This window comes from Barbatula barbatula (genome assembly GCF_947034865.1).
Source record: "Barbatula barbatula genome assembly, chromosome: 17".
In the NCBI taxonomy this organism is placed as follows: domain Eukaryota; kingdom Metazoa; phylum Chordata; class Actinopteri; order Cypriniformes; family Nemacheilidae; genus Barbatula; species Barbatula barbatula.
In genome coordinates this window covers 1334966-1348353 of record NC_136780.1, presented here as the reverse complement: position 1 = coordinate 1348353, position 13388 = coordinate 1334966, and the positions used below count along the sequence as shown (strand labels likewise).

At 38.5% G+C, this 13388-nt stretch overlaps 2 protein-coding genes and 1 long non-coding RNA gene across 3 annotated transcripts; 2 read left to right on the top strand and 1 right to left on the bottom strand.

Moving 5' to 3' along the window:
- Positions 1-148: 148 nt before the first annotated feature.
- Positions 149-6253, top strand: tgm2a (transglutaminase 2, C polypeptide A). The gene is made up of 13 exons (XM_079477537.1): positions 149-285; positions 1507-1686; positions 2192-2419; positions 2562-2680; positions 2810-2938; positions 3655-3832; positions 3938-4067; positions 4257-4360; positions 4433-4675; positions 4814-5089; positions 5170-5330; positions 5425-5561; positions 6085-6253. Exons 1-13 carry the CDS (start codon positions 195-197, stop codon positions 6230-6232), a joined length of 2124 nt encoding a protein of 707 aa, XP_079333663.1. The 5' UTR covers positions 149-194; the 3' UTR covers positions 6233-6253.
- Positions 6254-9418: 3165 nt separating this feature from the next.
- On the top strand, positions 9419-10731 carry LOC306907161. Its single transcript, XR_013787891.1, has 4 exons — positions 9419-9469; positions 9547-9611; positions 9691-9781; positions 9860-10731. It is a non-coding gene; the product is annotated as an uncharacterized lncRNA (long non-coding RNA).
- Positions 10732-11241: 510 nt separating this feature from the next.
- LOC306907160 (L-rhamnose-binding lectin CSL3-like) lies at positions 11242-13069 on the bottom strand. The gene is made up of 9 exons (XM_079479082.1): positions 12920-13069; positions 12806-12829; positions 12658-12717; positions 12514-12570; positions 12271-12409; positions 12084-12193; positions 11816-11951; positions 11616-11722; positions 11242-11514 (listed from the first exon to the last, which is right to left on the bottom strand). The coding sequence occupies exons 1-9, from the start codon at positions 12948-12950 to the stop codon at positions 11435-11437; spliced, it is 744 nt and encodes a 247-aa protein (XP_079335208.1). The 5' UTR covers positions 12951-13069; the 3' UTR covers positions 11242-11434.
- Positions 13070-13388: the final 319 nt, after the last annotated feature.

Here is a 13388-nt window from a genome sequence, read left to right as displayed (position 1 = left end):
TATATATAGATTTCATAATTGATGAGCCGCTATGCCCCCTCAGAGACCACCAGTCTAAAATAGACTCGTGACACATGATTTAATGTCATTAGTCTCTGCTAGAAGACAGTTAGTGTCACAAATAAGGGCACCGGTTCAAAGTCCTCCTGACACCACAGTAACATAATGACACCACACTCGAAATATCCCTTTGCATGGTAACCCCGACACCAGTTGAAGTCACCCAACACGGAGCGAATCTGCCCGCCACGGGCCGAGCATTACCGCCTGCAACCATGAGCGAAGGTAAGACTGAGATTCATTCTAACATCTCATTTGTTCAACATGCAACATTATTTATCAAGCTGTCTTTATGGCTGTTGCGCCATTAATTCAGTACAGTGATCAGTGCTTAGGATCTAATAAGGTTGTTAATAGAATAAAATAATCTAGTATGCTAGATTGAAACTGGTTTATGTGCATCATTTCTGCCTAAAATGTGATGTCTCCCGTTGACCTGCTGCCCAATATTATTCCTCTGAAATGTCATGCATTTACATCTGGCATTGTGATCCCTTGTCTGTTTAAAATATCTTCATTACTTCACGGGTCAGAGTGTTGAAGCCTCACGAGGCTTCAGCATCTGTATCAAGCTCATTCATTCTTATTCCTTTCATGTAAGTCAGGGATTTATGCCTCATGTCCAGAAATAGATCCTGCTTAGTCCTGTCCAACGCTGCAACATGACGCTATCTGTAATATACAATGTTCCTGGATCAACATTAGAGCTGCATGATATTGAATAAAATGTAATATGCGACAATCAATTCGAACTGTATTGTAACGTACATGTTTTACATTCTTTCTGATCGTTGATCATATTCTACATTTCAGAGCACACGGTTGCACTAAAGAATCAACCAAAAACCTTGACAAAACATCACTTTTTTGAAGCATTAAAACCATTGCATTATGATCATTTGCTTCGATAATTTCAATATATTGTCTGGCCTTAATCAATACTTTATATTAGTCTATTAGTGCAACTCCAACCCTTTGCCGACAACACAAAAAATACCAATAAATATCATATTTATTTGTCAAACACCATCCAGTGCAACACTGTACAGCAGGTTTGCCAGTAACTTACTGTAGATTTAACTACTACTTAATATACTTTCATTTAGTATTGTTTTCAATTACTTCAATCGAAATAAAAACACTTTGACTTTTGAGATTCAAAATGAGCAAGAGACTGGCATTAGCACAGCAACACTGCAAAAAATGACATTCTACCTAAGCATTTTACTCTTTACGGTACATTTACAAAACAAGAAATGTGTTTTGATTTTTGTTTTACGAAAGACAAATATAAAAACTAGGTATGTTCCTGCTTACAACGAAATTGTACATTAAATCTACAGTAATTTACTGGCGAACCTGCTGCAAAATTACAGCAAAGGTTTACAGTGTAGTCTTGACAAATTCATTTTGAATGAAGTGAATGAGTGTATATTTTCTTCACAGCGGTGGAGATCGAGCGCATTGATCTGTCATGCGAGTTGAACAACACAGATCATCACACGCAGCTGAACGGCGTGGACAGATTGATCGTAAGAAGAGGACAACCTTTCACCATCTATCTACACCTGCAACCGGGAACTCACTTTCAGAATGGGGCCAACGTCAACTTCATCGGCAAAACAGGTACGTCATTCAATTCCACCCAAAACAGACTTCAAATCAAAATCCAACCACGTTTGACGTCTTTAAAAATGTCTGATATAAATATCTACATGATTGGCCATAATGAATAAGGACAGAGGTCACATGATCTAACTTCTTCATTTCAGGAACACCCGTCGGTAAAACCCGCCATTAAATCACTGTTGGTGTAAATATACACACAAAAGAAATGAAGTTATCTAAATGAACAGAATAAACCACACTTAGTTACGGTGTATGACAAGTGGTTGGTTTAATAAAGGATTCGGTGACATCAGCCAAAAAGTAAATGTGTTTCATCACATCACAGTGATGTTTACCTCTATATTTAGAAGATGTACAGTGTTGAAAGTCATCGGCGTAGTGCTAGAGTTGCATCATGTGCCCATCCATAATTAGAAACACATCCTTAAGATTTTTATACAAGCACGTCACATTAGCCGGAGATCAAACTGTTAAGTGTTTATGGCTTTTGTTTGTGTTTAAGGTCCGATACCGTCAGTGGATAAACAGACCAAAGTGAAATTCAGCCTCAGTAAATTCATCTCAAGATCAAGCTGGAGTGCAACTTCAGAAACAACATCTGAGAACATCGTATGTCTGACAGTGTGCTCGCATCCAAACGCTCCTGTCGGAGTCTATCAGCTGATCCTGGATCAGGGAGCGGGAGTCACTCTGGCAGAGTTTGTATTGCTCTTTAACCCCTGGTGTAAACGTAAGAATAACTTATTATATTTCTGAACATCAAAGATATTCATGTCTTGTTGCTCTTTGATTGTATTCGTCTCTTCTCCAGGTTTAAATAAAAGTATATAAATGTAAACTGAATGTGTATGTAACTCATCATCATCATTCAGGAGATTCGGTGTACCTGTCGAATGAAGCTGAGCGAGATGAATATGTCCTTTCTCAGGACGGCCTGATCTACCGCGGGACACCCAAGCGTATCACGGCCCTCCCGTGGACCTTTGGACAGGTCTCCAACCTTTAAAACATTTTCATTTAATGCTACTTTTCGAAGTTTCCTTTTTAAATCACACAATAATACTATCCTTGCCGAGTGTAAGATTCCGCTCATTTTCCTTGGTTTCCAAATTTTCCATAGTTCGAGCCGGGAATACTGGACATCTGTCTGCAGATCCTGGATGAAAACCCAAAATATATTAGTGATGCGGCTTTAGATTGTTCTGAGAGGAAAAGTCCTGTTTATGTTACTCGAGTGCTCAGTGCTATGGTCAGTGACAACCTTAATAAAATATAAACATGTTTGTCGTGCATTTCTATGAAATTACAGAAGAAATGTCAGATTCAAATACATTTTGATTTATTTTATTTATTTATTTAATATACAATAAGAGATATTACTGAATGATAATATGACTACCTACATTTATTTTATTATTTTAATAGGGATAATCATTACCCAATTTTGAAAACCTATGATTTGGACTATTGTAAATAATCTTTCACTTATAGACACACTTTGCAGGATTTAAACACCTCCAGCAGCAATTCTGGTTTCATTTTTTTATATTATTTAAAAAAATCTTGATAAAATTCAATTAAAAACATATTTGTTTAACATTTTGATTCAGTTTTAAATGTTGTGTTGGTCGTGTTTTTTGTCTTTCAAAAGTTTGTGCAGTGTCAAAAACTGAAACCGGACGTTTTTTCTGGATCTGCTTTGCTTTACAACTTCCGAAGGGGGTCTATAGAGGATTAAATGTAAAAGTAAATCAATTTGAGTAACATTTACGATGAGCATTTATGCATTTGACTGATGGCTTTATCCATACATTTGATCAGAATTCCCTGGGAAATGAAAACATATATTTTCTGCTGAGCTATAGTAGCATGAATATAAGTGATGTGGTGTTCCGCAGTACTGTGGTTGCGTCCCTCTTTTGTTTCACTTTCTGATGTATTTGTCTTCTGTTCTTTTTTGCGCAGATCAACAGTAATGATGATAAAGGTGTTCTGGTGGGCAGTTGGTCAGGTGATTATGAGGATGGAGTGAAGCCGACCGCATGGAAAGACAGTTGTTCCATCCTCCGGCAGTGGAGTGATACAGGCTGCGGTAGGGTGCGATACGGACAGTGCTGGGTGTTTGCAGGCGTCGCCTGCACAGGTCAGTTTTAAACACTAAATACTACAAATCAATTGCTACATTTGATAACATCTGATAACATTTTTTCGAAATGTATAATATTCTATGAGTTTGGTTTGTGTTCAGTGTCCAGAGCTTTGGGAATCCCCTGCAGAATCATCACTAACTTTGGATCGGCACATGACAGCAATGGCGACCTTTTAATGGAGCGTTTCTACAATGAATTTGACGAGAACATTTCAGGCGACTCCATATGGTACGTTTAGTGTTTAACAGTTGAAAAATAAAGGTTTGTTACATGGACAGCTTATCGGTACTTTGGAATTTGCCAAAGCGTTGTACTGTAGGTTGATAAAAAATTTATAAAACTTTTTTCAACAGGTCAATATTGGACTATATACAGTAAGTGCTAAAAGTCATGTTCATCAAAAGTTGTCTTCTTCAGGAACTTCCACGTGTGGTTGGAGAGCTGGATGACCCGCTCAGACTTGCCTCTCGGATATGAGGGTTGGCAGGCAAGTGACCCGACGCCGCAACACAGGAGTGATGGTGAGATAATCTACAATATTTCTCATAAAACTCTACTACAGTGAATGAAGAAGAAGGTTGTTTCATTTGCAGGTGTGTTCTGCTGTGGCCCGGCCCCTGTTAGAGCTGTTAGAGAGGGTGAGCTCACTTTACAAAGCGATGTTCCGTATGTATACGCCGAGGTGAACGCGGACGTCGTGGAGTACATTAAACTCAACGATGGAAGAGTGGTGAAGATGAGCGGATCCACAACACTGGTGGGCAAATCCATAAGCACCAAAGCGGTGGGTAGAGATGAGCGGGAGGACATCACATACAGCTACAAGTATCCAGAAGGTGAGATTCTGAATACGTCATTCTTCAAAACTGGTTGATCTAGAACATCGTTCTGATAAGGTTACAGCACATACAAATGTGCAAGTGATCAGCCATGTTGGTCTCAATCTCATGACAAATAAAGACTATTGTGTTCAGGTTCTGAGGAGGAGAGAAAGGTTTTTGAGAAAGCGAACCATCACAACAGACTGGCTCAGACTGGAGAGGAACCTGGTTTACACATCAAGATCAGAGTGACCCCGGAAATGCAGATCGGCTCTGATTTTGACGTCTATGCGGAGCTCAAGAACAACACCATGGTCACCAAAGCCTGTCGTGTCATGTTTTACGCTCAGGCCGTGACCTACAATGGCAAACTTGGGGAAACGTGTGGATTGGGAGAGTTTACAGAGATGAATTTAGAATCTACTGAAAGTAAACCTTATCATAATGATACACTTTTTTAATACAAGATCTTTTCAGAAAGCTGAATCTCGCGTTTGTTTTGTGCTTAGGGGGCGAGGTAACTCTTCGGCTGGAGTATGCAGAATACAGTAAAGCCATACCTCAGGACAGAATGATCAAACTGGTGGCTTTAGTCATAGACGCAGACACACGCGAGTTCCACAGAGCGACAAAGACCATTGTGCTGGACAACCCTGAAATAGTCATTAATGTACATCAAAGCACTTCTTAAAATGAGTCAGTATCTATTTCGATCCGAATGACTTCCTGCATGAATGACAACGTGGATGTTTACCCTCCCACAGATCCTGGGTGTGCCAAAAGTGGGTCAGAACCTCGTGGCAGATTTAGCTCTCCAAAATCCCCTCCCAGAACCTCTCGAGAACTGTGTGTTCACTGTACACGGTGCCAACTTGACCGACGGCAAACCCATCAGTCATGAGTAAGTCATCCGATCACTGCACCCGGAGTGAGAAACTAAATTCATCCACTCCGCCGGCAAACATGTCATTTCAACTCATCACTTAAGAGAGAGAACAGGTTGCATATTAGAAACTTGAACCTATATTGTCATTCAACTACTTGCTAAAAAATGTTGGGTTGCTTTTAACCAAACACAGACAAAACCAACTACTATCCAGCATATGTTCATTTGAACCAACGTTTGGGTTTGTCCATGTTTTCCCAACAATGGACTGAAACAAATCAGCATTTTTGAATTGTTTACACTTGAAGTATTCATTTATTATTTTTAGAACAAATACAAGCACCTTTCTATGTAAATGAAGATCGTTGTGTGGCAAATTTACAAAGTAAATGCAAACGTTTGCCCCTGATGCATTAACTAAGTTGGTGTTTAGTATAGTTCTAAACACTAAAAACCAGGTGAAGACGAGAAATTTGAACTTTTCTTAATGGAAAAACGTACTAAAGTAAAGTGTAAATCTTGTGTTCTTCCTCTGCAGGGTCGGAGCAGTCGGTCCTAAAGGTTGCGCCATCGCCAAAGTGGAGTTTACACCAAAGCTGCCGGGACCAAGAAAGATACTGATCGATTTTGACTGTGACAAACTTCATAATATTGAGGCGTTTGAGAATCTTGTCATCTATGAATAAATGAGCTCATTTTACTAATCCATTCAGCGTCTTGCTCTTTTTGAATAATGCTTTAGATTGCTTTTTACATCACGTACCTAAAGTTCTAGTCTCAATTTTTGGCCAGTTTAAGATTTAAAAAGCACCAAAACGTTAAAGTCCAGAATTATTATTTGAAGCAAAGTATATTTGCTCGTTTTGTCTTTTAATGGAATTCTGCATTTGCATGTATGATATGCATTTCATGCTAGATCAACTGAATTTGAATGTTGCATCGATGCAAAACTGCTCTATCAATCATATACATGCCAAGTCATAAATCAACTGGGAAAAAAAGTCACAGTCATGATCTTCAACGACACGGTCAAACTATCGTCTACTGCAATCCTGACAAGCAGCTGAAAACAATATTTTCAGATATAAAAGGTGAAATATATTTCGTTAAATGTTTTAAAATTTTACATTTTTTATTCATTATTGTTTTAACTTGTTATTTCTTTTGTCTTGCAGAAATCTAGGTATGGCGTCAAACGATTCAACGTGTACCCCGTTGATTTTCTCAGTGAACTCTAGCGCATGTTATGTTTTTCCCTCTTATTTGATCGCCTGTTCTCTCGGCGTCAACATGATTCTCGGTCTTCCGGCGAACTGCTACATCCTGTGGCTCTGCGTGAACGAGATGATCCGAGGACAGTCCACTGATATCTTCGTTTTCAACGGATCGCTTGCTGAGGTCACCTTCTGCACTTCTTACGTGTTTATCATTCAACAGTATTTCTTGAACTGCACAAACTGCAGGTTCGGGATTTATTTTCCTGGGGTGTTGCTGTTGGTCGGTCGTCCTCTGTTTCAGAGCTGTATCTGCGTGGAACGTTATGTAGGGGTTGTTCATCCGTTGACGTTCCTCAAACTCAGAGCCATGAAATACAGGATTGCGTGTTGTGCTGTCGGTTGGATTGTGATCGTCACCTCCAGCCTTATCGTTACGATGCGTGTCGTTGAGTTTCAAGACTTCATGTTGCCAAATCTTCTATTTTTTTTCTCTGTTAAACTGTACAGTTGCTTGATGGTCCTGAAGGCTTTACTGCGTCCTGGACCTGGTGACAACGGCAAACAGAAAGACGGAGTAAACAGAGATAAAATCAAAGCTTTCCGGATCATTCTTACGGTGTTGGTGTCTTCAGTTATCATGTATGGGCCCCTAATTCTCTCTCTTATCCTTATTTATATGATCGAGTTAGAGAAGTATCTTTTGTCCTGGTCTGTTTCCTTATTTTTTAGTATCACGATAGGATTTGTGAACCCGGTTCTTTACCTCAAACGTCTCGGAAAACAGCCGGTTTGTTAATGCATTTCTTTCATTTAACCGATTTGACACCTGGAATATATTTTTTATGGAATATACAAACAGCCCTTTTAATGGATGTCTCACATAAGCATATTTTGTCTCCTTAACAGCTGTATACCATTTTTCTAAAGAAGTAGTTTGTAGTTTGACTACTATTTATGTGTATTTCAATATCTGCACTAAATCAAATCTGATTCATGACTTGAAAATAAATCTGAGAGAGCATAAAAGGTAGAGATTAGGGATGCTCCGATCAGGATTTTATCAGCCGATCCAGAGTCATCGTCATCAAACAATACAGATCTTCGGCCGATCGATCACAGCATCTTACTTATCAGACTGTTATCTGCAGTATAATATCTACTGTGTTCTGCCATCACCCTGTAAAGGATTTTTAAAACATGCCCAAATATCTCGACACAATACTGTTTGTTGTCTGTGTATTTGTGCATTATAACTAGATTTACACTTTTTCATGTTGAAAACTGATGTCTTTTATTCATTGTTGATGCTTCTACTGGTGGAAACACTTGTTGCATGTCTGGTTGTGGTTAATTTTATTTTTTAAAAGCTTATATGTTGCTGGTTAGTTTATTAACTTGTCTATAGTTTGAAAAGTCAGCTGATAACATGAAAGAAAAAACCTTGGTAAACAGTCTTGAATCTCTTCATAAATTTGTAGACAAACATAATAAAGAATAAGATTTGTTTCTGTTTTAAACAACTGTTTTAAAAAGATGCTACTCAGTAAAGGGGATGTTGTTTCGGCAGGTGATGCTTTTAAAAGATGAGGCACTTGGTGGTTCCATGGTCTGTTGGTAAGAAGTAAGAATACTTCATCTGTTTCTCCTCTAAATGTCAAAACAACAAAACCCATTTCTATGGAAAGGGCCGAGCTCGTGAGGAGGCACAGAATAGCTTTAACAGGCAAAGTCTAAATAGATGTCTAAATGCATGTCTATAAAACAACCACACTAAAATATTCTTATTTAGATAAATGACAACTGTTTGTGGAATTAAACAAATGAATGGTCAATTTAATCATGTTAAAACTTGAATTTCAGTAGAATATAGTAGAATTTTTTTTCATTATATGTTTTTCCATTAAAGGAACCATTTCTTACTTTTGAACCTTTTTCCACTACAAAAAATGGTTCTTCTATGGCTTTTTAGGACTGTACACCAGCACATGGTCATCCCATAGGGGTTAAATAAAAAAAAGGTAGGCTGACCGTCCTTGACAGGCGATGACGTTCACTTTCGCTTTAACACCTAGAGAGACAAACAGCTGGTCATTCACATTTACATACATTTTTACATTTTCATGACCCCTAGTTCATTGCACATACGTGTCAATTTGACAGTGACAGATAAACAGTCCTTACCATTTTGGCAAAGTTGACTGTAAAGATTAATAGAAATGTCACAGAAGTGAAAAAATATATTTTGTATTTATAATTTGATGGTGTATGTATATATATATATATATATATATATATATATATAGGACGCAGTTCTCCGTAGGGCTGTGATTTATGGATTTATGGCACATTATATGTTTCCAAGCAAACAAGTAATTAGATTAGTGGTTTAGTAAAATGATGACTCCCCTTTCCATAAGTTTTATCTTAAACTGGATAGATTTAACAGACACGAGCCTTAATTTTTTGAAAACATTTGTGGTTTGAAAACATTTGTGGTTTGTATTCAGAAGTCATTTTAAACTCACAGATCTTTATTACTGGTTATACGATGCAAAATGCTTTGCCTATGTAATGGGATTAGGTGATTGACAGCAGGGTTAGCCTATCAGCGAGTAGTACCTTCCATTTAAAGGCTGATTGGCTGTTACCTGGTATGCGTCACGTCCGATTTCCCCGTTGTTTTGATCGCGTTGACTCTGATTGTAGGTAAGCGTGCTATGTTTTTATGTGATAATTCTTGGAATTGTTGTTGTGCGTAGTTTTTAATTGTTTTTATTAATCAGTGCAGCTTTGGTGCCGTGTTGCCCGGCATACTGCTTAGTTGGTTTGATGACTGTTCACCTCTCAGGTACATAAATGGTTAAAAGCTTGTGATCTAGTGCGAAAATGGTTGCGTGGGTTTAACATGCTTTTCGGGTATCAAATAGGTGTGATTCCCTGTATCCTATTGTGTTCGCGGTGGGCATGACTGACCAATCCGTGTCCGTTAAGTGTGCTATCTAGCTTGACAACCTGATGGTAAGTGTTTTTAACGTAACTATGACTTAGAGTGGTCATAGTATTATAATGGATAACATCTCCGTTTGTTTGTTATAGGATTCTCCCTCTCGTTCTATGCCGTGATTTTACGCTGCGATTAAAGCGCTGCAGTTTATACGGCCAGTGTATACGCGACCATCATCGCAAACAAAGGGGACTGCTCGCTTGGTTATAATCGGGGCGTTATATATACATATAATCCCGCTTCATACATCTCTGCCTTGTGTGGAAGGACTATTAAGCTCCTCCTGCTTGCAGCGGAGCTAGCTCCCTTCTGTTGTTTCTGTTATTTAACCTTTTTCTTTTGTTTTGTTACTTTTATTTTCATGAATTACGGTTTGTTTAGTTTTATTTATTTGCTTTTCTCTCTGCTCCTTATTGTAAGGGCAGTAAATTGCTCCTAGCTTGGGATATCTGTGATCAACTATCTGCTTGTGAAATCCTATTGGTGTGTGAGCATCTACTGAGTTAAAGTCTCGTAGAAGACCAACAATTGATCTTCCTAAACTGGATTGGTTTTTCTTTATGTTTGTTATTTCCATTTATTAATTTGGACTCTATTAATGTCAACACTGCCATCTTTATTGTTATAGTTTCTTATTATTTTGCAGGAGCTGAGGTCCCACGGGTGGATTGCTCTTTCTGGTGGTGGTCCTATCGTGTGCAGTGTACACTCGAGTGTGTGATAGTGTGATTAAACTGCACGGGTGTGAGTGTCGTGTGGAAGTGTGTCCCGTAGAATCGAACTCCCCAGTGCTTCCTGCCGTTGGGAGCTTCAGCCCTGCTGGTATTTAGATTTGTTTTACAGCTGCTCTATATCAAGTTGGTTTGTATGTGTTTCTGTTTGTTTTATTTGAAGTGGGGTTTCAATGTCCCATCTAACATTTTAAAGGATTTTCCTAGTAATAAACATTTGTATTTTTGTATTACTCGCGTCTCTTGTCTACTTCCATGAGGGAACTGAACCTGTGTGCTTTGCTCATAGTTTGAGTATTTTTCCCTGGGATTAATTCCTAGGGTGGCGTAGTCGGACTCTTTATTCGTGAATAGAACTTACTCTGTGTCTCAAATTTCACCACCTCGTCACACCTACTTTTTGCGAGATGCTTGTCGGGTCCAAAACAGTTGACACCTGCACGCACAGTGAGCACTGACATGACTAAATAACATTCGCTTAAAAAACAATATCCATAAACAATATGGTATAGCCTTACACATCACTTGTAAGATGTCACATTCTTACTGTAATAAAAAAATTATGTATTTGTAAACCTCAGACTGAACGCCGGTGGGCGGGGCCAACAATGTGAAAACATAGAGGTCGGTGTTGTTATCTTGCCGAAAGGCAGGTGATGCTTTTTTAGAAGTGAGACATTTAGAAAGCTCTGAATCGTGTGTTTGTGAAATTTCAGAATAAGCACAAGAGAAAACGAGAGGTTGCATTTAAAAGCTGTTTATTGAACTGACAGTCTCAAATAAAAGCAAGAGTGTCTTTTGCATTAACTGTGATACAAAATACAGTGATACTTGTTTAAAATACAACTGCTTATTATGTTTCATCTTGTTCAGTGTATTAATGTGTCATAGATCAATCTCACGGATAAAACAGATGAAGAACTGAAGCAGAAGTTCTCAGTTTCCCTCAACGGAAGCTTGCGGCAGCAGAAGAGATGTAATCGGAAATGTCACGTTGTAGTTCCAAAGGACCATTTCTGCATTGACATTTTAAGAGAAACAGAGAAAAGTTAAGCCTATCGGTCAATTATTAATTATAGACCGGCGCAATATGTTTTGTCATTTATAAGAGACTTACTCGTGACACAGGTGTAGGTCACATTCAGGTATTTGTAAGTTCCAGAGCATGGATCACCGAAAACAGTGTGACTTGCAAAAGCCCCACAGTTCTGCTTTCCATTGCATCTATGAACACACAGAATGAAAGTGATTTTAAAAAGACAAAATCAAACATGTTTAATGTCTCTTAACTTGTAAAGATGTTTACACTATTCTTACTGAGAGGCCATTATAGAGAGAGATGTACTCTGAATGCACTGAATGTTTGAGAGCTGGCTGGCCGGTTTTCCATTAGAGCACGTCTCACTGTTTGTACGTCCATAATTTGCAGAAAGCACTTTGATATATTTTGGGTCTGTTGATAAGAAGCAGAATTGACTCAAATTATTTTTGTGTTAATAAAGACGTGTAAATATTAAGCAAGAGAACCTGTTGAAATATAGTGTAGATCATGATAATGTATGAAAGGAACAAATGATGAACTCACATATTGGGACACAGGAATAGGTCACCGTCAGGTATTTGAAAGTTCCTATGCATGGATCGCTAAAAACGACGTTACTCGCTGAAACCAAACAATTTTGTTTCCCATTGCACCTATTAACACAGAGAATTAAACAGATTTTTAAAAGACAAAGTCAAACTACTTTAATGTCCCTTGTAAAGATGCTTACTTAGTGGCCATCACAGAGACAGATGTGGTCTGAATACACTGAACGTTTGAGAGCTGACTGGTCGGTTTTCCATAAGAGCAGGTAACACTGTTCGTACGTCCATAGTTGGCTGAAAGCACTTTAATGGTCGCCTGATGGTCTGTCGGTGCGAAATTACAATACTTTTTCATCTCTTATTGTCAAACCACGGTTTTCAAACGAATTGTGCATCAAGCATGTTTTAATGAAACCCAGAGAACTCACCACAGCTGAGATGAGCGGTCTCCCATTCACAGGTAAGTAGACGCTTGTATGTAATACCTGGGGATGGAGAGGATGACAAAGCGATTCAGAAATGCTTATTTGTATTTATAGGGCTTTCTTTAATTAAATAAAAATATCAATGACCTTGGCAGTCCAGGTAGGAAATCCCTTCGTGACAAGTGATGATGTTCACTGCTTTAACACCTAGAGAGACAAACACATTTACATGCACTTTTACATTTTCTTGAACATGAGAACATCGCACACACGGAAGTATCAAATCAGTCCTTACCATGTTGGCACAGTAGCAACAACACTGAAAAATTCAACAACAAAAATAAATAAATAAACACTCGTCACTGTTAAATCACACAATCTGGATGAAAGAAATGATGAGCATACTTACAAGTTATAAAGTTCAGCTCTTGTTTTAACATGTTGACTGTAAAGTACAAACTACAGTAACACGTCCTCCTTTTTATATTACACGCACACTTCTCCACTGCATTTGATTCTTACCTGAAAGCACGTTCAAATTCTCAGAGGAGTTTGATGATGCAGGTGAAAGGATGCAGTTTTCCGCAGGGCTTTGTGATGTGTGGATTTGTGGCGCATGTGTTGTGTTCTACTTGTTACGGGTTAGGGTGTGGGGATTTGCTCCCGTTTAAGTAAATGGGCTTCGGTTTCCACACCGGACACTGTAAACCGTTTCTTTATAGATGCTGCTTTGTGCACAGGGTCCTTTGTCATGCTGGAACAGAAAACCTGACCTCATTCTATTAAAACATTTTTAAGCAAGGCTCGCGGTTCAACTTACTGTAAGGAACTTAACAAAATTGATGATTCACAGAACTTAAACTGAGTGGGTTATACAG